Here is a 21,708-nt window from a genome sequence, read left to right as displayed (position 1 = left end):
CTGCCAGATACAGAGTCTGCTCAACACCTTCTGAAATCAAAGGGAATTCAGTGGCTTGCATGAGAAGGTCCAAAGCAGATCCTTCAATAGAAGTTCTAAGCCATGATCTGTCCTGTGGAGAACAGGCAGCTCTTCCAACACACATTACTTAGCAAATACTCACATAGGGAAACATCATAAAAGGGAAAAGCCAAGTCGTTGAGGAAGTCTGGCTTCATACTGTATGTGCAGAGTGTACATGGCTGGTGGCCTTTTGAACAACTTCTCACATTAATTTTCTTCCAGTGCTGACAACTTTGATTTATGACATTAAGGCTAGTTTAAAAACACTCAGACGTGAGGGAAGCCAAGAGTTTTGGAAGACTAAGGTCTATCAAGTGATGGATAGCATTGGACACCCTTCTGCACTCACACTGCATCCAAATCGGGTCCTGGTTGAATGAGAGCAGAGGGCTTGCTTGCATTATGAGAACCTCTCATTCAAATTTTAATATTGAATATTCTGCCAGATATCTCATGGGATGACAACAAAGCATCTTTTTGTAATGTTGGGTTGGATGCCAGGGGAGGAAACAGACAAAGAAGGACTTAGCAAATGAAAGAAATAAAACACAGAGTGGTTGGGAAGGTTTTAAAAACTCCCTGGTGCAAGAACCCAGTGTACTTTCCTTCTTTTCCCTCTCCCTAATGTTGACAATAGTTGAACTGAGTCTTTGTTTCTGTGTGTAAACGTTGCCCGTCTCCCAATAATGTAGGTTACCAGTCTACCACCCCCTTCCCCGTCTTTAACCCCTCTTTGCCTGTTTTCTGATCATTTCGTTCGCTGATGTCAGATCATAAACCGGCCACTGGTTTAAAAAGCCCTGGACCTTGGAGGCAGCGAGAAGCTTAGTGGCAGTACTTGATGTTTCTTGGGGCCACATCATCAGCTAGTGTAAATCAGCCTCCACTGAAGTCAAAGCACCTGGTTTACTGTTACCCTGCAGAAAGGAGCAGATGTGGAACAGCCTTTGAGGAACAGTCTCCGACTACTGGCCAGTAGATTCCTGTTAGTATTAATAGGAGTTACCCTCAATTCCTTTGCATGTCAGTGGAAGAATGAAACCATGAAAGACCCAGTTCTGTCTTCAGATATGCCTGCTCCACTTCTGCTGACTTCAATGGAAGCTGTCTGGTTACGTCCAAGGCCAAATTTTGAGTTTTCAAGTGTAACTGAACCATAGAAAAGGTAAGGAAGACAGAAATGCCGCAACAACATATCTGAACAAACCAGATTAACTGCCCATGCTGCTTACTGCTGTGTGGACACTTGTAAAGGGTGCATCTTAAAATATCATTTAAATATTGCTCTGATCAATCAGGTAGATAAAAGTTTTATATACAATGCTTATGAGGTGCCAACCATTGGTGAAATAGCACATGGGAAATATAATAGCTCAAAAAGAATATGCTTTTCACTTAATGAAAATTAGATCAGTAGTTCTTGTAGCTTTATTAGAAAAAGTGTGATTGGCCCTTTTGACTTGTGAAAAATAACACTCAGTTTAAATGGTTCTTTCTTAGGGATCAAGTGTTATTTCACAACAGGCCTTCAGAAGGATCACTTAAAGAGGTTTTCTTGGTTATCCAAACATTTTGCTGACGTGCCCTGTTCCTCAGTGCTCTCACACCCTGTTAGCTGTATCGAGTTCGTGTTTACATAACACACACTTTCCCTGCAAACTAAAAATGAACCAAATAACAAGGAGTGAAGTAAGATGAAAGTTTTGTCTTTAATTTTATCAATGGTTTTAAATATTTAGAAAGCAAAACATAAACATCTTAGAAGAAATCCATGTGATTGCTCTTGTCCAGAATTGTTGGGATTTATAAACAGATGCTGCTCTCAGGGTGTGGAATGGGTGTTTCAGACTTTCCACCAAAGTTATATACGCTCGCGTCATTACAGCTCTTCCCCTGGCCTAAACTGCTGGCATAGTATCCTGAAATGTTTTTCATTAGTAAACTTTTCATAACCTCAAACTGTAATAAGCTGTACAGTAAAACCCATGAGGATGCCAGCTGGAGTTGGCACTTGGCAAAGGATTTTCAGGGCTGTTTGCTTAGCTGGATTTGAAGGATGTTCAGGACTGAGTAACAAGACATGTGACTGAGTTTTGCCCTATATCGCTGGCCGAGCTCCAGGGATATTACACTTGTATACTAGTTAATGTGAATGCCTTGCATGCTGGATTACAAAAACTCTGCACTGTTTGCTTTCACACCTCATATACAACTTTAAATCATTTGTGTCGAAAACACAGCCTGGTGGCCCTTGGTTAGATAGGGCTAACTTGTAACAATGAGACTCCAAAATGGTTAATTGCAAATTTAATCCTAAATGAATATTTATTCTTCATGGGTAAGAGGAGTTCAAGTTTCCTTCCTATGGCTCTTAATCTGCTTTTCACTCAGGACCTGATCCTATACTCACTGAAATCAATAGTAAAGCTCTCATTAACTTCAGTGACACACATACCAGCAGTGTTAATTAAGCATACATGAAGTGATACATAACAACAAGGGACAACAGCTGGGAGTAAGTGACTAATAGGCAGTTGCATGCTCAGATGAGTGTCTAGGTGCCTAAATACCCATTTGGGTACACAGTTGCATGCTTTATTTGCACAAATATGGCTGCAAGCAGGTGTGAGGATTTTTGCATGGGGCTCCCTGACTTTCATTTTTTAAGAGATGTTCAACGTTTTATCTCTGCTGAATATTATTTTATTACTTGTACTGTTGTCAAGCCTAAGTGCCCCAGTTGAGATTTGATACTGTACATACGGTAGGTACTGTATATAAACATAGTAAGACAGTCTTGGCCCTAGAAGTTTACAATCTAAACTGATTAGACAGACTCAGAGTGGGATTATTGTCACCATTTTGCAGATGGAAACTGAGGCACAGAGACTGAGTGACTTGACCAAGGTCACAGAAGGAGTCTGTGGCAGAGCTGGGAACTGATCAATTTCTTGGCTCCAAATCCAGTAGCTTAATCATAAACCCATCCCTTCTTGGCACCAGTTTTTTAGGCACTCTATAGGAGATGGGGGCCAGTATTTTTACTGCCTTTCAGTGAGCACTCTAGGGGGCATCACTTTTACCCTTGGCCCATAGCAACAGGAAGCGTTAGTTCATGGCTGAGCAGAAGGAATGCACTTGGGTGAGATTCCTTTACCTTTTCTTGATACTGTCCATGGAGGAAGTAAATAAGTCTTTTTCTCAATTTTCGGATAATCAAGTATATCATTTTAAAGATGCGGATTTTCAGCCAGGCTTTCATTTGTACATTGTTTATACAGGGGAAAGGCATGTGGTTCATTCTCCCATCTTTCTTCCTTTCTATTTTCCCAAAATGGAAAATATGCAACTCTAAGTGGCTTTTCTGATGCTCAATTCCAAGCTGTTTGAATTAAATCTGAATCCTGCTGGGGCTTGAACCTTCCTGATTGTTTGTCACTAGCAGGGTTTGTTACATTTCAGATGATACTATTAATTCCAGATCCTTCTCCCGCCTCCCCCACCAAGATACTTAAGTGTAAAGAGTAGAAGACCAGGTCTGTATCCCTAAAGACATTCCAATTTACCAACATGGTAATTTAAATTGCCCTTACAAGGACAGTGAGATGTATTTATTTTTGTGGTATAGTTTATAATTTGTTTCCACTTTCCAAAATGCCTTTTAGGAGCTGGAACATAAACACTTTCCCTGTTGATTTAGATCTTCATTTCTATTTAGCAAACATTGATTTTAATTTCCTCCCCAGTGTTTTGTATGGAGCTGAAATTAACACACCTCTTTTCGTTTAGCAGCAACTTCAATTTGCACAAGGCCTGAGCCAGTGACTGCCACAGGAGTTGGATCAAGCTCAGAGCTTTCCCCTGTCTTTGCCGGCATATCATTGCTACCACACAAAGCCCAGCGAAGGAAGTTTGTTACTGAAACACATCTGCAGGGTCAGCAGAGGGAGCACAATGCAGTTTTGTGGCTTCCACGTAACAAAGATGTGATCCTGCAAAAGCTGCCAAACGCACGGCTTGTTACTATGCCATTTCAATGGGACTACGTGTGATAGGAAGGACTACCATTAGTAGCAAGTGTTTTGCAGTAGTGAGCACTGGTCATGGTTTTGGAGCTGGGTTTTGTAAATCTGTTTCATTTTATATAGCTAAAATCTACAGGATTTACTAGAGATTATGAACAAATGTAGGGGGAATTCCATTTCTGTGTACAGGGCAATGCCACTTGAATTCTGTTTTGCGCTGTCCTTCTGCACAGGGGTGAATTTCACCTCTCCAGAATTACAGAGTTGGTCTTAAAACATTCATCTTTGCCTATTTAAAAAATATCCAATGCTTACCCTGCAACGAGCACTGAACCCTGCGTTTCTGGCATGCGCAACCCCAGTCTCTGATGGGTTTCCTGGAGAGTTGGGGGCACAAAGAATGTAAAGTCAGGCCCATTTTAACTAAAATTCTTCTCTCTTCCACACTTTGGATCTCTATTTCAAATTCTTCACTGCATCTCTGCTACGAAGTTACCCTTCGGAACTCATTGCCACAAGGTATCAGTGAGGCCAAGAGCTGACCCAGGGAAAGGCTCTCCTAACTGCACACTGCAGGGTTCCATGCACCTTCCTCTGAAACATCTGGCCACTGTCAGATGGGGGTCACTATATTAGATGGACCACTGTGGCAATCCTTAGAGCGTTAAGAGGTGCTCCATGCTTGGAATGGTGGCAGATTTTGTAGTAGAGACGAACATTTTAGATCAAAGATGTGCAGTGAAAATTGGAGAGGAGGACTTTGTCCATCTGGTGCTCACAAAAATGAGTTCAAAATGCTGCCAAAGTGTCTGAAATCTAGGTATGCAGAAAATCATGCATTGAATGTTATACATTTAAAAAAAAAACACCCTAAAAACCAAAACCCCGGGAGTTTAAACAAACACAGTCAAATGAGTCAGCACGAAGACGTAAAATCATCAGGGAAGGCAGTGTTTGTTACCATGAGCCCCTAACATTTCCAATACCCCCTATGTAAAAACAATTTGTAGCTTATGTGTTTTGAAATATCATAACTGGTGTCAATAAACACATTAAAATTCAATGTCAGAGTGTTGTGGGTGTCTGGAGTGTGCTGAAGACATTGCACAATAGGGGTTTACATTGAAACAAGTATGGAAGCAATCAAACACCTCCACTCAGAGAGGAAAGGGATCTTGCAGGGTTGTTAGAGCAAAGAATCTGAGATTGTGATCACTGCTTCTGATTGGCTAAGACTTGTTCAATCCTGTTATTTTCGTTACCCTGTAGGAGGGAAGGCTGCTGGTGACCTGCTTTCCTCGTCTGCTTGCCCACTGCGCATTGTGTTGCTTCCCCCTTTGCTCTGCTCTCTCACATCCAGTTTCTCCTAGTGGAGACGCCCTCACTCTGTGAGAAAACACCCATGTCTGTCTGTTTCATCTCCCCAGAAATGTTCACTTCAGCTGCCCTAGGACGTGAAAATCCACACACTCCAGACAGGCACAGTGTGCACAGGTCTCATGCTCACAATGGGGAGGTGGAACTAGAATTCTGGTCTTTCAGCTGCATAAACCACAGGCCTCTAGCACTTGACCTAAAAGAGATCTCCCTTTGCCAGCAGTAGTAATAGGCCCTTTATCTTATCTGTGGGATAGCCACTACAGAGCAACATGATTTCATACACAACATGACTGCTCTGTCTGCCTTAAGACATAGCTTCTCCATCAGTTCGTGCCTCTTGTTCATTATTTCTTTTATTTTCTCCTTTTTAATTCATTGAATGTCGCTAATGTCTGCAAGCATTCTCTCAAATTGCAACTCCAAACAGACGTCAGCTACTAATTTTCTGTCCAAATATCAAAGGGATGCTGCAAAATCCTCTTTTGATACACAGTCACAGAATGTACTCTGCTCCCTTGGCATGATGTCTTCATGTCTATGGTTACATCCTTCTAAATAAGAGCAAGGCATATTTGCCCTGGCAATTGACTTGGTGTTCTAGGAGCATGCAATGGTTAACAAGGAAGTTCCATCATGAAAAAAAGGCACAGAAATATGTTTTCTTTGAAGCTTCACTGAAATCTAAAAGTTGCAGCTTAATCCATTTTGAAAGCCGTATCAATCATCCTGTCGTGCAACACACTATCACAGATGTGAAATATAAAAATGAGCTAGCCCAGCCAACGAACGCAGGGCCCATTCTCCCCATCCATAAAAGCAAACATGGAAACTATAACTCACACAAATAATAAACATTTAATAGGGTATTCATGAGAAGAAAGGGAGGAAAAGGGACCCTGACACACTGGCACTTGTGTCTTGCCCGACAAAGCTCATTTGTTATTTGGGAGAGAAATTAACACCAATTCATCAAGCCCCTTGTCAAGTTGATGATGGATATGTCACTTCTTGCTTGGAGCAACGTGTCTGAGATTTTTGTGAGCACTATGTTAGACTGTAAAATGTGATTGCTTGTAGAAATTTGAGGAAGTACCAGAGTTGGAATGGGTTTGGTTAGTGACAAAATTCCTTGTCCCAGATCTCTTTCAATGAAATCCTGGGCAGCTTTGCCAGTGACTTCTAAAGGACCAGGATTTAACCTAGGGAATGCTGCTGGCAGTCTTGTGACTAACAATAATGTGCCCTGAGCACATGGCATGTTCTGAGACTCTCTCTGATGCAAGGTTAGCATTTCAGAGGTTCCAGCTGTATTCATCTCTGTATAAACAATGTGCAGTATATTATAATGACGCTATGTAAACCTTATGCCCTTCCATGGGGCAGATTCAGCTAAAATGGACCATCATCATCTAGTCTGACCTCCTGTACGACATGGGCCATAGGACTTCCTGGAACTAATTTCTGTTTGAATTAGAGACCATCTTTTTAGGGAAAAAAAATCCTAATTCCCAATGATAGAGGCTCTATTACAACTCTTGGTAAAATGTTTCAGTGGTTAATTGTTATCTTACTGGTAACAATTTGCACCTTATTTCTAGGTTGAATTTGTCTAGCTGCCTCTTCCAGCCTTTCAATATTTTGCTCAGTCTGGATTATCGTCAAGGAAGATTCAGATGAGAACAAAGAGATCCACATAAACTTAAAGAAAATGAGTAGGCAGTGGGATAATAACACGGAGAAGAGTTAGGAGACTTGATAATGTATTTATAAGTCTGATGGAATAAAACTGAACACCAGGTTTTAACCTCAGGTATAAATCAAAAGGGGAACTGACAAAAATGAAACTGTTTTGCATGCTTAACCTGTGGAACCCACTGCTGCAGGAATCCAGCATAGAAACAGTATGTCTGGATTTCATTCTACTAAAGTATGGGTAATTTCATTATTGTCTGCCATGTTGGTAGCTACCCTGTCTTAAATAGTGTTAAAAGGACATTTACTCCTCATGCTTCAGGCTATCAGCTGATCATTACAGCTGTACAAATTCTGCTAAGAGTCCTTAGGAATTCCCAATCATAAGCGTTTGTTCCACTTTCTTTTCCCCTAACAAGGACTCAGATCCAGGGATGGTCTAGACAGTATTTGGTACTGCCATGAGGGCAGGGGACTGGACTCGATGACCTCTCGAGGTCCCTTCCAGTCCTAGAGTCTATGAATCAGAGTCTATGAATCCCTGCAGCCCAGTTCCATAATGACTTGAATGCTGGGCCAGCCACTAAACAATACATTATTTATATTAATTCTCTTTCTTAGATGGCCCTCATCACTATAGTATCTGAGTGCATCCCAATTGTTAATGTATTTATCCCCATAACACCGCTGTGATGTAGGGAAATGCTATTATCCCCATTTTATAGCTGGAGAACTGAGGCACAGATAGGTTAAGTGTTTTTGCCAAGGTCACACAGCAAGAAATTGAATCCTTGTCTTCCAAGTTCTACTTGAGGGTCCTAACCAGTGGATCCTTCCTCTCTATTTGGTAGCAGCTAGAGGCTTTAGATCAGGGGCCTTATTGTGCAAGGTACTGCACAGTCTGCATCATGGGCACTCAGTGATGTCATGAGGGTGCACTAGGTTTAAGTCAGCCCAGGACTTCCTTCACACACCCCACTGTTTTATCTTAAAACACCAAATCTTCAAGTGAAACTCACTCCATAAGTTTTGTATGGCTTCCAAACTCAGAATCCAGCCTGAATTCTGGATTTGCCACCAGAGAGATGTTTAGCTAGCTACGGGCAGGGAGAGAGCATTTCTGAGCAGGTGAAATGGTCAAAGCACAAAGCTGTGTATGGTGTTTTCAGCTGAAACCATATGCTCAGCACTTCTCAAATAAAATAAGCAAAAATGCCCAATAAGTAGCATGTGAATTGTGCCCTTTCACTTATAAAATCCAGTGTCTGTTCATATGAATTTGGCACCATTAATGAGGTGTCTGCAGAAATTTTGTAGAATATACATATTAAAATATTTCCAATGATTTTTTTCCTTGGGTGCCAGTTCATTACCAGTTGCTTGTTCTTCAGTGGCCTGTGTGAAAGGAAACTGATGACCTCACCTGTTTCTAGTGGGCAGATATTTCCCCGACAATTGACAGCAGTTGGCAGACTTGCAGGACCAAGGATTGAATGGGCCATGGAGAAAGAACTAACTTTTCACTCCTAAACATGGTCCTGCCAAGTCAGGTTTGAACCACATTGTCAAGGGGGCATAAGGAAACTTTTGTTGCTCCATATTGTACCTGTTCTGAGTAGAGGTCTTCAGTCTCCAATACTTCCAACTGTCAGGAGCAGCAAATTCACATACACTGTTACAAACACAATAGTAAGAAAGTTAAGGGTAATTCATGCATGACCTTGTTATGGTGATTTACAAGGGGGAGCCAATGTTGGGTCCAGATGGGCGTTCCAACCACTCAGCCTAACCACTGTTTTATAATTGCAGTCAAAATTCCCTTGTTTAAATAATAAACATTATGTTCTATACCGAATACTTCACTGCAAACTGCACACAGAACATGCTGAACTAAATAAGGCTTCTATTGCGATGAATATAACAACCTCTTAAATGATTAGGACACCTGTTGACATTAATATAGACGTGCACATGGAAATAAATGTGCCGCACATTGAAATATATGTACACAAATATTTAGAGGATTAGAGAAATTGCTAAAATGGAGCGAGCAGCATTTAACACAAACATGTGTGGAATCTAGGCTGAAATGGAAAGAACATGCATAGAGTTGATCACTTATCAGATGTTACGTTTTTGGTTTTGGTGAGTTTTTTTAAGTTCACTTGGGGCAAAAAAGTCCCTGCACTAACAGTAATGGATTTATATATTAAGTAGAGATTTTAAATATATCTTGCTTTGGAATCTGCCTCTGATTCATAACCACCTTCATTTAGTAGCTGGCACCTTTGCCGTGCAAGCTGCAAAAAAAAGTAATTAAATTTAATAGAAGCCACCTTTGCTTTGAAGCTGCCCTAGATTTAAAGCCATGGAGAGAAGCAATTAAATTGCAACAGCCATGGATTCGAAACTAAGTTATATGGTAATTTTTGTTAATGGAAATTTTCACTGTAACTGGGATTGGGTTGTCAGACCTGATTGTGGTCAGAAGTAAATTCCAAAATTAATGATCAAAATCTTCCTCTGGAAACATTTTCTTGAATCAAAAATACAATTTAAAAAGAAAAAATAGGTGTAAAACTGAGGTCAAATGTCACAGAGAGAATATTTCAAAACTTTTGGAGCATTGGTTCTCCCCTGGAATGTGCTGTGATTATAAAGGCTAAGAAAGGAAAAAGGATGTTTGTTTGCAAGCAGGTTTATATGCCAGCAGCACAACAGGTAGGTTCATTTAGGAAAGGTGTTTTTTTTCCAGTGGAGAGTGTTAGAAACTTCATTTCAAGAAAGCTAATCTCCTGAAAACAGCAAAATCTGCAAAAATGACTTGTTTGTTTTTCACTTCCATGATTTTTTTGCAGGTAAGGTAGAACTTTGAAAGTAAGTACAGCAAAAACCGACAAGAAACAGAATGTAGCCCCATTCTATTTAAACATTAGATTTTTTAGGAGTTCTGCATGTGGGATTGAAAAGAATTAAGTGAAAGGTTCTGGTTTTGGTGCAGGCAATGTTCAGAAATCAAACAGGCAAATGTAGTTAGATCCCCCACGAAAGCGAAGTTGTTCCCATCTTCAACAGCTGTTGGCAATATTTGCAGACTATTAGTTAAGGTGTGGGTGCACGTGAGAGGTTTAATTATTTTCAAGCAGGCACTTTGCAAGCAGGTTCCAAAGTGATTCTTAAATAGCTCGCAGTTCATAAATGAGTCCATATGGAGCTTATGAAAAAAAGCTAGTAAACTGTATATTCATAACAGAATATTTCTTACAGTGTCACCAGTGACTAGAGAAAACCTGGTAGGAATAATACAGCTGGGGAGAAAAAGCTTTGGATGTTAGTTGTTGGTGAGGCATTATGAACATTTGTGCTTTGCTGTAAACAGTTGACTATTTGTATTTGGTAGCACCAAGAGGCTCCAGCCAGGATCAGATCAAATCAAGACATGCCTTTCAGTAAGAGACGTTTAAGTCAAACACAAATTATTGGGTTCAGTAAATGGCTGAAATTTGCTGGCCTATGTTATATAATGGTCCCCTCTGGTCTGATTCTCTGTGAATCTAGCAATCTAAGCAAGCCTTTTTTCAGGGATGTATCTGAGATCAGCAATCAAGTCTGTACACCCTGACAGCTGACTCTTCAGCAAAACCATTATTACTTCATTGGTCCACTGTTAGGTACTTGAGAGCAGAAATGGCAAACTGCAAATTCCTCAAAAAACTGCCTTGGCATTTGTCAGTAGCATAACAGCCTTGTTGATAACGTGGGCGAATGAGAGGACTCCGCCATATATGACATCAGCAATCTAGAACATTTAGTATCAAACGTTCTGCTTGCATTAAATCTCCCAAAAGCCGCTTTCAGGAAGGCAGCAAATAGTTCAAAGAATGTTTGACCCTAAAACTTTAGATATCCCAGCTGTGATATTTGACAACGGATCTGGATTATGCAAGGCTGGTATTGCAGGGGACAGTGCACCAAGGTCAGTTATTACAGCAATTGTTGGACGTTCGAAAGCTAAAGCAACGATGCTAGGAGCAGGACAGAAGGAATTTTATGTTGGAGAAGAAGCCCAGTCCAAAAGGGGTGTCTTAAGTTTGAATTATCCAATCGACCACGGCATAGTTACATCCTGGGATGACATGGAGAGGATCTGGAGACATGTCTACGAGTGTGAGCTGAGACTCAAAGCTAGCGACAGACCAGTGCTACTGACGGAGGCCCCACTCAATCCCCTGCAGAACCGGGAAAAAATGACCGAGATCATGTTTGAAGGCTTTAAGGTGCCTGCCATGTATGTTGCAGTGCAGGCAACGCTGGCACTCTATGCCTCAGCACGCACCACGGGGATAGTAATGGACAGTGGAGACGGAGTTACCCACACCGTACCCATCTACGAAGGATACTGTTTACCCCATGCAGTTTCCAGGCTGGATATCGCAGGCAGGGATATCACTGAATACTTCATGAGACTCCTTTTGGAAAGTGGCCACTCCTTCGTGAGCACAGCTGAGAGGGAGATTGTTAAAGACATCAAGGAGAAGCTGTGTTACGTGGCTTTAGATCCCGTCAAAGAAATGAAAGCAAAGCCAGAAGAAATCCTCAAAGAATACAAACTGCCAGATGGAAATATCATTAAGATAGGCAATCAGCTCTTTCGAGCCCCGGAGACACTTTTTATGCCCGCTAACATTGGTATCGAAGCCCCTGGCGTGCACAAAATGATCTTCAACAGTGTGATGAAATGTGACATTGATGTTCGCAGGGATCTTTATGGCAACGTGCTTCTTTCCGGTGGGTCCACCCTATTTCCTGGACTGGATGAACGGATCCTGAGGGAGATGCAGCGGCAGGTGCCCATCGGGATGGTTGTACGAATCATAGCACCGCCGGAGAGGAAGTACTGTGTGTGGATCGGGGCCTCCATCCTCACTTGCTTGTCATCTTTTAAAGAAATGTGGGTCACTGTCAGTGATTACAAAGAGTTTGGTGCCGCTGTAGTACACAGAAAATGCTTTTAAGGAGAGACTACGCAACTGAACCATGCTCTCATTCAAATAAACAGTGCTCAAGAAATGCTCCCAAGATGTGAACCAGAATATGTTACAGCGGTTTGTGTATTTATTGGATGACCAAACATTACAGAAAATAAAACATTAGAAAAAGACCATCTTGTTCAGAATGGCTGTTAGGTGTCTTATTTTCTTATCACCCTCAAAGAGTGCACAGTGTCCTACCACCTTCCCTAACTACTTCTTGCTCGCATGTCTTCACATCTTCATTTGCACTTGTCATCCTTCTGATCTCTGCTCAGTATTGGCTGGACTCCCTTCGGAGGCATGATGCTGTTCCTTAGCAGGCCAGAGGGGTCCCCCTAAAGTAGTGAGGGCCATTCTTTCTCACCACTGACTGAATCCTGTAGCCCCCAGATGCTCTTCCTCCTACCACCAGGAGGAAAAAAAAATCAAAAACAGAATTGGAGTCAGGTCTGACTGAACTTTTCTCTCCTAATGTAGCAACACAAAGCAGGGCTGGAGAGTTATGGGGGCCGTGTGGATAGCTTATGTTTTGTTATCTTTGCTGTAGCGATCCAGTTTATGGCAAACAAATGTGATGACCCTAAAGGAACATTAAAACAGAAGTTCTGCTTTCCAAATCTTTACTGTACTGCAGCTTGATCCTGCAAACATTGACTTTGATGGGGTGACCCCGTTTACTGACATTACTCACGCGCATAATGAGAATGAGGTCTTTAGCTGCTCCAGAGAGAACAAGGCATGTGCTTTGTCCTATGCTGTCCCGCCGGTCTGGGTGGAGCTTCCTCTAATATTTATCTGTGAAGCCACCTCATTATCCGCCTTCCTTAAAACTCTGCTTTGCCATATTGCCTACAAAAATCTTGATACTGGATACTACTGCCTCTTGTGCTGACCAATATTACTCCATCGTCTCCTTGTACTCCACCCCTCGATTGGCCGCCTGTCTGTATCCATCTATTGTCTTCTGTCTCAAACGTAGATCGGAAGGGGCCTCCTTTTTGTTCTGTGTTTGTACAACACCTAGCACAAAGGGGTCCTGGGTCATGTCTATGGTTCCTAAGTGCTGCGGTCATACAAATGAATACTATTAATTAATGTTTTATTTAATTAATTAATACCAAGAGAAGCCTATCTTTTCAGCACGTAAAAAGGCATTTTCCTTTCCAGTGTCATGGTTCATAATTGTACTAATAACCTCTAGGTCAGAGATAGTCAGTAGGTGGGCCATAGGCCAAATCTGGACAGCCAGATGCTTTTGAACAGACGCCTAAATATTTTTATTTAATTATTACTATTATCATTTTGGGGGAGGTTATTATTTTCTCTGGAGTCTGGACCCTGACCAAGAAATTTGGACTTTTGACAAAAATAATTGACAACCCCTGCTCTACGTCATTTCAGACAGTTATTGACTTTTTGGGTTTAAGGGCCTGAGTCCAAGAGGTGGGGTTTTGCTTGTTGGCACATAGACATTTAGAGTGTGTCTACACAACAAACACCCCGTCCACAAAACAAGTCTCCGAGCCTGGCTCTTCAGCCTTGGGCTCGCACCCCAAACATAACTACGTAGATGATGTGGTTGGACCTTAGGGTCTGAAAACCTCCCCAGGCTTTAGAGATCAAGTTCCACCCTGAGCCCAAATATCTACACAGCTATTTTGAGCACTGACAGGTGAGCCCATGTCTGCAGAGCCAGGCTCGGAGACTTGCTGCGTAGGGTTTTTTTTGTTTGTTTTGTATAGACTTATCCTTAGAACTTTCTCCCTCAGAAGATAAAATCACATCACGTTTGCTGATCTTCCTATTCTGTGTACCACCCAGTACACTGCTTAACTCACAGCTGGCCCATCTTCTAAAGGAAGGAGCTCCGTGAATCAGTGCCCCAGACTGGGTAGCACACGTTTCACTAGGGGGCACCAGAGCAACAGCTGGAAGAGAGAGGAGAATTTCTTCAAAGACTGTGACTGTACTTCACTGTAACGTATATAAACCTACTGAATATAGTCATCCTTCGGTAAAGAAAATGATAAGCTACTGCCACAATCTTGGCTAACTTCAGAACTCAGCAAAACTGTGTAGGTCAGTGGAGTGGCGCTGGAGCTGGTATAATCCCCAGGAGAGACACATGTGCTGTTTGGCATAAGTGATCAGAAAAGGATTCAGCTCATTTAAAAACAAGCACCAACATATCTAAATGTCTCTGTGTTAAAAATGCTCAGAGCCTTATAAAAGCAAACGGCGCATTGTTCTCTGATTCAAACAGCATTTCAAATCCTTAATGATCTGCTTGCAAAAAAATTCTATATTTTAAATTTCTTCATAATTTCCCTGATACATATGACTAGGTGAGTTAATGCATTGAATGCCTTGAATATATCTGCTTCGGTTGTAATGGCCACCAAACAATCATTATCTAGCTCATCCATTGTTGTGTGTTACAGGACGAAGCACTGGAAATGCCTTGCTTGCCACCACATGAGTGGGGATAAAAATCCTGAATCCCAGTCAAAGTTAGGAGCATCAGTCCTAGACTTTGTAGACGAGCAGAACTTATCATCTTGTAAAACTGCGAAGATACGTTTGGAAGATACATCCTTAAACCTTCGCATCTAAGCTTCCCAGAAGCAGCTTTTTCAGAAACTATTTAAGGTGTAGGGGGAAAGTTGAAGTGATGTTTAATCCCCAAACTTTAGATATTCCAGCTGTGATTTTTGACAATGGATCAGGGCTATGTAAAGCTGGCCTGTCAGGAGAAATTGGTCCAAAGCACATCATTCCTACAGTTGTTGGCTGCCCCAAAACAGATACGTCATTGTCAGGAGCAGCTCAGAAGCACTGCCATGTGGGAGAAGAAGCCCAGCACAAACAGGATGTGTTGTCTTTGAAGTATCCCATTGAACATGGTATAGTTACATCTTGCGATGATATGGAGAAGATCTGGAAGCATATCTATGAGCATGAATTGGGACTGAAAGCCTTTGAGAGGCCTGTGCTAATGACTGAGACCTCTTTGAACCCAATGGAGAATCGAAAAAAACTGACTCAGCTGATGTTTGAACGGTTTAAGGTGCCTGCTTTCTACCTCTCTGTCCAAGCCATATTGTCCCTCTATGCCTCAGCACGCATCACAGGACTGGTCATAGACAGTGGATTTGGTGTTACCCAGACGGTACCAGTCTACGAAGGGTACCACTTACCCCATGCTGTCTCCAGGTTGGATGTTGCAGGCAGAGAGATCACAGAACTCCTTGCGAAGCTCCTGGTGGAAAGTGGGCAACGCTTTGAGAGCCTGGCGAAGAAGAAGAGTATCATAGAGGACATCAAGGAGAAGTTGTGCTACGTGGCTCCAGATCCACACAAAGAATTAGTCAAGAGGCCAGAGGAGGTCCTGAAAGAATATAAATTGCCTGATGGGACTCTAGTCAGTATTGGCAGCCCACTCTTTCAAGCACCAGAGATTCTCTTTGCTCCAGGTAGCACTGGTGATGATGCACCAGGCCTTCTTAGGATGATTGCTCACAGTGTTTCAAAGTGTGACATCAATATTCACAACACTCTCTATGGGAACATGGTGCTGTCGGGTGGTTCGTCCCTCTTTCATGGGCTGGATAAGAGGATTTTTAAGGGACTAGAACACCAGGTCCCCAAAGGGGTTCCTATAAAGATCATAGCACCCTCAGACAGGTGGTTTTCTGCATGGATTGGGGCTTCCGTAATTACTTCCTTGACCAGCTTCAAGCAGATGTGGATCACTGCAGCTGATTACAAGGATTTTGGACCAAATATTGTCCAAAGAAGATGTTTTTAAGAGGTCTTAGGTAAATCTAGCTAGCATCCATTCAAGACAGTGGCAGTTCTTGCATTTGCTAGTTAAAATGAAATAATAAAGTCCTTGGACAGAAGTTTTCCTTTTTCTAATTGTATGCTTGGCTTCAGAGTCATGGAAATTAGAGATGAGGACCTCTGGTCTGTTCAATTCCATGGCCTTTGCAGTGCTGTTCCCTTGATTAAAGACCTTATCTTCAGTAATACAACATAATCTGCTAAAATGATTCTTACTGGTGTTAATTTTAAAGCTTCTAAAATAAAGCAGGGTGAGAGTCTACCGCTGGGAAACTGAGGGACAAAGGGATTACAAGTAAGTGACTTGCCCAAGATTAAATGAAGCCTGTGACAGTGCCAGGAATTGAACCTAGCTCTCCTGCATCTCCATTCTGTGCCTTAACCCTGAGACTGGTTGGTGTGGTTGAGTGTGAGATCATCACCTACAGCAAAGAAAGCTAAGCAAGAGAGCACAAAGGATATGAGAGAGATAGAGCATTAGAGAGATCAGAGGATGCCGAAATGACCCCAGAAGGGTCTGGGAGGTTGAGATCATACTGAAGGGCTGGAGGGCCCAGTCATAACAGCTGCCATTCTGTGTCAGCCCAATGGTCTATCTAGCTCAGTACCTGCTTCTGACAGAAACCGTACCAGAGCTTCAGGCAGAGTGTACAGAACAGGGCAATTTTGAAATGATCCACCCTTGCATCCCCCTCACACAAATGCTGTGTCAGACAGTCCCCTTGACTTAATAACAATAAACACTAAGGATGACATTAAGAGACACAGCAGCTCCTAGCCCAGGCAAGGGCAGCCATGGAGCCCCCTTACCATCCTCCTGATGACGCAAGGCTCTGTGGACTGGAGAGGCCCCGACATAATTTAGAAAGCTGGGGATCTCTGTAGGGCTGTATGTAGTAGCTTGGTTCCTGATGTGCCTCCATGTCAGTTTGTGAGGGGGCCCTCAGAGGTCAGTCTGACAGCTGCCTGCTCCGGAGGAAAGCTCCCTAGGGTAAAACACCGGAGGAGGGGTGAGCATCTCCCCTGAGATCTTCATTGATGTAGTTATAATTTGTGGGCTTGATCCAAAGCCCCCTGTAGTCAATGAGAGTCTTTCCATTTAGGCCTTTGCATCAGGCCCCAGGGCTGCCTGTCTTTTGTGTCTCAGAGCCACATCTGGCCAGAGGAGGAATGGAACTGAGGGTGCAATAAATACGTACAGTACAAAGTTTGTCCCAAGCCAGCCGCGGTTCTGACATGTTAGGGTGCTACATGGTGACTCAGGAAGCCCTGGGGAGCTTGGAAACTCATTTCTGATAGATTCGAAGACCGGAAGGTCCAAAAACTTCTGGAGCTTTTCTGATAACCTGATAGCTAAGGAAAGGGACTGGAAATCTCAAAGGGGAGGTCCAAACATTTCTAATAATTCATGGTTTCAATCAACTCTAAAATGTCAACATCTCTGCTGAGGCTAGGGACTGTAGAGGTGCATAACCCAGGCTGACTAACAGATTTTGGCTCTGCTATATGGCTTGGCTGAACTTGGTTTTTCTAGTATCCAAAATGGTTGCCACTCCTTAATGTTATTTTTCCATGCTAGCCTGTGGAAATGGCTAGCAGATTAAACCCACTCGCTTTGCACACCCAGCAGAGATCATCCATCCCTCTCTATATTCCCCTTGGGGTGGGCAGGATGGTGCTGCACTGACCCCTAGGAGGGCCTGAGGCTATAGCCTGCTGTCTAGATCGTGGGAAGGTTCTTGACTTTATTGTCATATTTAAAAGTTGCTTAGCAAGAATGTATTTTGCTGGTGAATGTAACTTTCCAGATGAACAATTTTCATTTAAACGTATCAGTGTTCAAAGTATTAGCCATTCCCAGTTTTGATCCATTTGGAGAATGCTTCCTAAACTGCCAGAACAATTCCTCAGGCCAACAAACAAGGGCTCAGAAGCCCCAGCTGAGATCAGGGCCCTTTTGTGGGAGGTGCTGTACAGACACGTCATAAGAAATTGTCACTGCCTCAAAGAGCTTTCAGTATAAATTCAATTATAACAGAGTTCTGTTCCAGTGGAGATGGGTGACCTTAGAGAGGAGTGTGTCTGCTGCTAATTACTAAGTTTTATTTGCAGATCAAGGAAAATTATGACTAACAATAATGGGTTGCCCTTGTATAGCCCCTTTCCTTTGAAGATCTCAAAGCATCAATTCCTCCTACAAAGCATCTGTTTCTCTCTCCCTCACTACAACCCATCTCCATTTGACAAACTGAATTTTAAAATGATGTCATGTCAGAAGAGACACAGAGGCATTTTTAGCATTTTGCATCACTGCTCTTTTCTGAGGTTCGTCATCAAAGGGCTGAATAGTGATCAAAAATATATATATACTCATTTTTACAAGCCTGCCATGGACACTTGCATAGTGTTATAAATGTTCCAGACTTGGCTCTGAGCTCATTTATGCTGATTTTAAGTAGGCACAATTCCTACTCACTTCAGTAGATTTACCCCTGAGTTACAGAGTACACCAGAGTAACTGAGATCAGTATTTAGCCCGCCATGTTTGTGAGAACCAAAGATTAATTAGGGGCAGCAGGTCAGGATTTTGGGTTGACTGGCTGAATCATCAAAGGTTCTAGACTCATGTTGCTTATTGAAAGAAATATGACTCAGTATCTTCTTATATATGTTCTTAAAACACTTACACAAACACAAATAAAATTGAAAAAACTTAACACCAAAGTTATGCTACTGTTAATAATAATAAATGTGGACTGAAGCAATACAACTGATCAAGTAATCAGTAAGTCAGTCTCAACGAATTGGCCTTACCCTTGATTCTTATGACTCGCACACTTGCATCCTCCATCCACCTTGTAGCGCCTCCCTCTGAGGTCTCTGGACAAGATTGTGGATCCCTGCAACTTGGTCCAATCAGGTTCAAACTAGGTCAGCCTTAAGGTATGTCTACACTATCTGCCAGATCGGCAGTCTTATCTAGATGCGATACATTAATCCCCAAACATGCTCCCTGTCGACTCCAAAACTCCACCAGGGCGAGAGGCGAAAGTGGAATCGAAGGGGGAGCGACAGCCATTGATCCAGTGCCACGAGGACGTGAAATAAGTCAATCTAAGTTGATCTAAGATATGTCGACAAGTTGCGTATCTTAGATCAATCCCGCCCCCAGTGTAGACCAGGCCTTAGCAAGCATCAATTTGGAAGAGTGGTGCTTCAGTCAGCCATTTAAAAAATATTCAGTGTTTGAAATACCACAGAAACACTGAACCCAAGCCTCCCCACTCCCAAAAATGGATACATTTGGGGAAACTGGCATGGACTTATCCTGGTGAAAAGGATTTGAGATTACCTTGAGTCACCAGTTTATAGACAATTCAACACAAAAATCCTATTAAAAACAGCTGATTGGCTAGGTTCTTTTTCAACAACCAGTCACTCAACTTTCATCCAACTGCAAATGAAAATATAAGTTTGAACAATTTATGATCCATGTCATTCTCACAAACAAGACAATTTATGATAATCTTTATATTTTGGAACAGGCCATTATTGCAAACAAGAACATTTACAGTAATCTTTCTATGTGAGAACTGGGCTGTAAGTCAAACACTTTATCTTCTGGAATGCTCATCTTGAGATGTTACTTTAAAAGCTATCAAGATGAAACCCATGCAAGCAGTACAATGTTTAAAATTAATTTAAGGTCTGTATACCCACATGGGCCACGTCTCTAGCATATTTTGGATTCTAGTTACATAGGAGCCAAGCAACTGGGTGTCTGTTTTTCCACAGCTTTCTTTACCTCATGGAGTTATTTATGGGAGTCAGAACATGAGGTTAAGTCTTCTCAGGATGTTTCCATCATTAAGGAACTAGATAGTCATGAGAAGACCAAATATCATGTTAATTAGGCATTAACAGCTGAGTTAAAACAAAAATATAATATAAGCAAATACAAGCACTAGAACCTGTCCCCACTGTATGTGATGGTCTGGGACTACGTGTTGTGCCTTTGTTATAATTCATCTGGGAGCATAAGAATGGCTCAGTCATAGGGAAAGAAGCAAAACTCTTCATACTGGTGACCTTCAGGGCATTCTCCCAGGCCTTTGGGAAGGGAGCAATATTCATTAGGTGGCCATGACAAGCTGTTAGCTCAGGGGGACTCAGAGGAATGTTCCCATTTGTGACTCTCAGGAATCTAGAATATGTAACTAGACATTCTATGTCACCCAAGCAGAAGCACAGAACCAGAGAGAGGGCTGCCTGGAGACTGCTTCTGTCTTGCCAGAGAATGTCTGAATCCAAGATCTTAGATGTCCCCGCTGTGATTTTTGACAATGGATCTGGGCTGTGCAAAGCCGGCCTGTCGGGAGAGCAGGCACCAAGGTCAGTCATTGCTACAGTTGTCGGCTACCCCAAATCCAAAGCAATCATGTTTGGAGCTGGTCATAGGGAATATTATGTTGGAGAAGAAGCCCAGTCCAAGAGGGGCATCCTATCTTTTAAGTATCCAATGGAACATGGCATAGTTACATCGTGGGAGGACATGGAGAAGATCTGGTGGCATTTGTTTAAGCATGAACTGAAGATGAAGCCCAGCGAGAGGCCAGTGTTACTGACCGAGGCTCCGCTGAACACAGTGTCGAACCGAGAAAAAATGGCCGAGATCATGTTTGAAGGTTTCCAGGTGCCTTCCATATTCGTGGCTCTGCAAGCTCTGATGGCCCTTTATGCTTCAGCCCGCACAACAGGATTAGTGCTGGACAGTGGAGATGGAGTGACCCTGACAGTCCCTGTCTACAAAGGCCACTGCTTGCTCCATGGTGTTTCCAGGCTGGATTTTGCAGGCAGAGATATTACTAAATACCTTGCTCAGCTGCTCTTGGAGACTGGATGTTCCTTCGTGAGCACGGCAGAGAAGGAAATTGTGAAGGACATCAAAGAGAAGCTATGCTTTGTGGCGGTAGAGCCCAGCCAAAAAATTCAGGAAAAGCCCAACAGGCTTGGACGGGAGTATATTCTCCCAGATGGCAATGCCATCAAGATTACCGACCAGCTGTTCAGAGCTCCTGAAACCCTTTTTGTGCCAGCTAATGCTGGCATAGAGGCACCAGGGATTGACAAAATGATCCTTCAAAGTATTATGAAATGCGATGGAAATATCCACTCTGATATCATGAGGAATGTGGTATTGTCAGGTGGGTCGACCCTTTTCCGAGGTCTCAACGAGAGACTTCTAAAGGAGCTGCAAACTCAGAGCCCCAGCGCAATCCCTGTAAAGATCCTAGCACCCCGAGATAGGATGTACTCTGTGTGGATTGGGGCTTCCGTCCTCACCAGCTTAACATCATTTAGGGACATGTGGGTCACGAGTGAAGACTACAAGAAAACTGGACCATCTGTGCTTCAGAGAAAATGCTTCTGAGAAGACCAACCATCCAGAAAAACACAGCACCAACCTGAACAGCTGGAGAGCAGCTAATAAATCATCACAAAAATAATTGGTTTGTAGTAAGTGATTTTATGGCTTGGTAAAGAAAGAGCCCTTGTTCAGTGCCTGTTTTTTTGTTGCTATCCAGCTTGCTGGTTTTAATTCTATAAATGTGTTGATCCTTGCTGGAACTGCAAATAGTTTGTCAGACTTTTAAACTCTACAGAACAAGCCA

The 21,708-nt window shown here is 42.5% G+C and overlaps 3 protein-coding genes across 5 annotated transcripts; all 3 read left to right on the top strand.

The window, feature by feature from the left end:
* Positions 1 to 11,041: 11,041 nt before the first annotated feature.
* LOC116815388 (actin-like) lies at positions 11,042 to 12,175 on the top strand. 2 transcript variants are annotated; one of them, XM_075060374.1, is made up of 2 exons: positions 11,069 to 11,187; positions 11,272 to 12,175. In XM_075060374.1, exons 1-2 carry the CDS (start codon positions 11,183 to 11,185, stop codon positions 12,173 to 12,175), a joined length of 909 nt encoding a protein of 302 aa, XP_074916475.1. In that variant the 5' UTR covers positions 11,069 to 11,182. The 2 variants fall into 2 exon arrangements, with proteins under 2 accessions (XP_032619635.1, XP_074916475.1); XM_032763744.1 differs by having other exon boundaries at positions 11,042 to 12,175.
* Positions 12,176 to 14,864: 2,689 nt separating this feature from the next.
* On the top strand, positions 14,865 to 16,001 carry LOC116815383 (actin-related protein T2-like). The gene has a single exon (XM_032763739.1). It carries the CDS (start codon positions 14,865 to 14,867, stop codon positions 15,999 to 16,001), a length of 1,137 nt encoding a protein of 378 aa, XP_032619630.1.
* A 4,332-nt stretch (positions 16,002 to 20,333) lies between these two features.
* LOC116815390 (actin-1-like) lies at positions 20,334 to 21,467 on the top strand. 2 transcript variants are annotated; one of them, XM_075060382.1, is made up of 2 exons: positions 20,361 to 20,487; positions 20,572 to 21,467. In XM_075060382.1, exons 1-2 carry the CDS (start codon positions 20,475 to 20,477, stop codon positions 21,465 to 21,467), a joined length of 909 nt encoding a protein of 302 aa, XP_074916483.1. In that variant the 5' UTR covers positions 20,361 to 20,474. The 2 variants fall into 2 exon arrangements, with proteins under 2 accessions (XP_032619637.1, XP_074916483.1); XM_032763746.1 differs by having other exon boundaries at positions 20,334 to 21,467.
* Positions 21,468 to 21,708: the final 241 nt, after the last annotated feature.

Source organism: Chelonoidis abingdonii, chromosome 23, assembly GCF_003597395.2.
Source record: "Chelonoidis abingdonii isolate Lonesome George chromosome 23, CheloAbing_2.0, whole genome shotgun sequence".
Lineage (NCBI taxonomy): Eukaryota > Metazoa > Chordata > Testudines > Testudinidae > Chelonoidis > Chelonoidis abingdonii.
Note: the sequence above shows the minus strand (reverse complement) of the source record. Positions and strands in the feature narration are given on the sequence as shown.

What these genes read in the sequence shown, in the direction of transcription:
- LOC116815388 (XM_032763744.1), top strand. Translation starts at nt 11,042, where the DNA reads ATGTTTGACCCTAAAACTTTAGATATCCCAGCTGTGATATTTGACAAC.
- LOC116815390 (XM_032763746.1), top strand. Translation starts at nt 20,334, where the DNA reads ATGTCTGAATCCAAGATCTTAGATGTCCCCGCTGTGATTTTTGACAAT.
- LOC116815383 (XM_032763739.1), top strand. Translation starts at nt 14,865, where the DNA reads ATGTTTAATCCCCAAACTTTAGATATTCCAGCTGTGATTTTTGACAAT.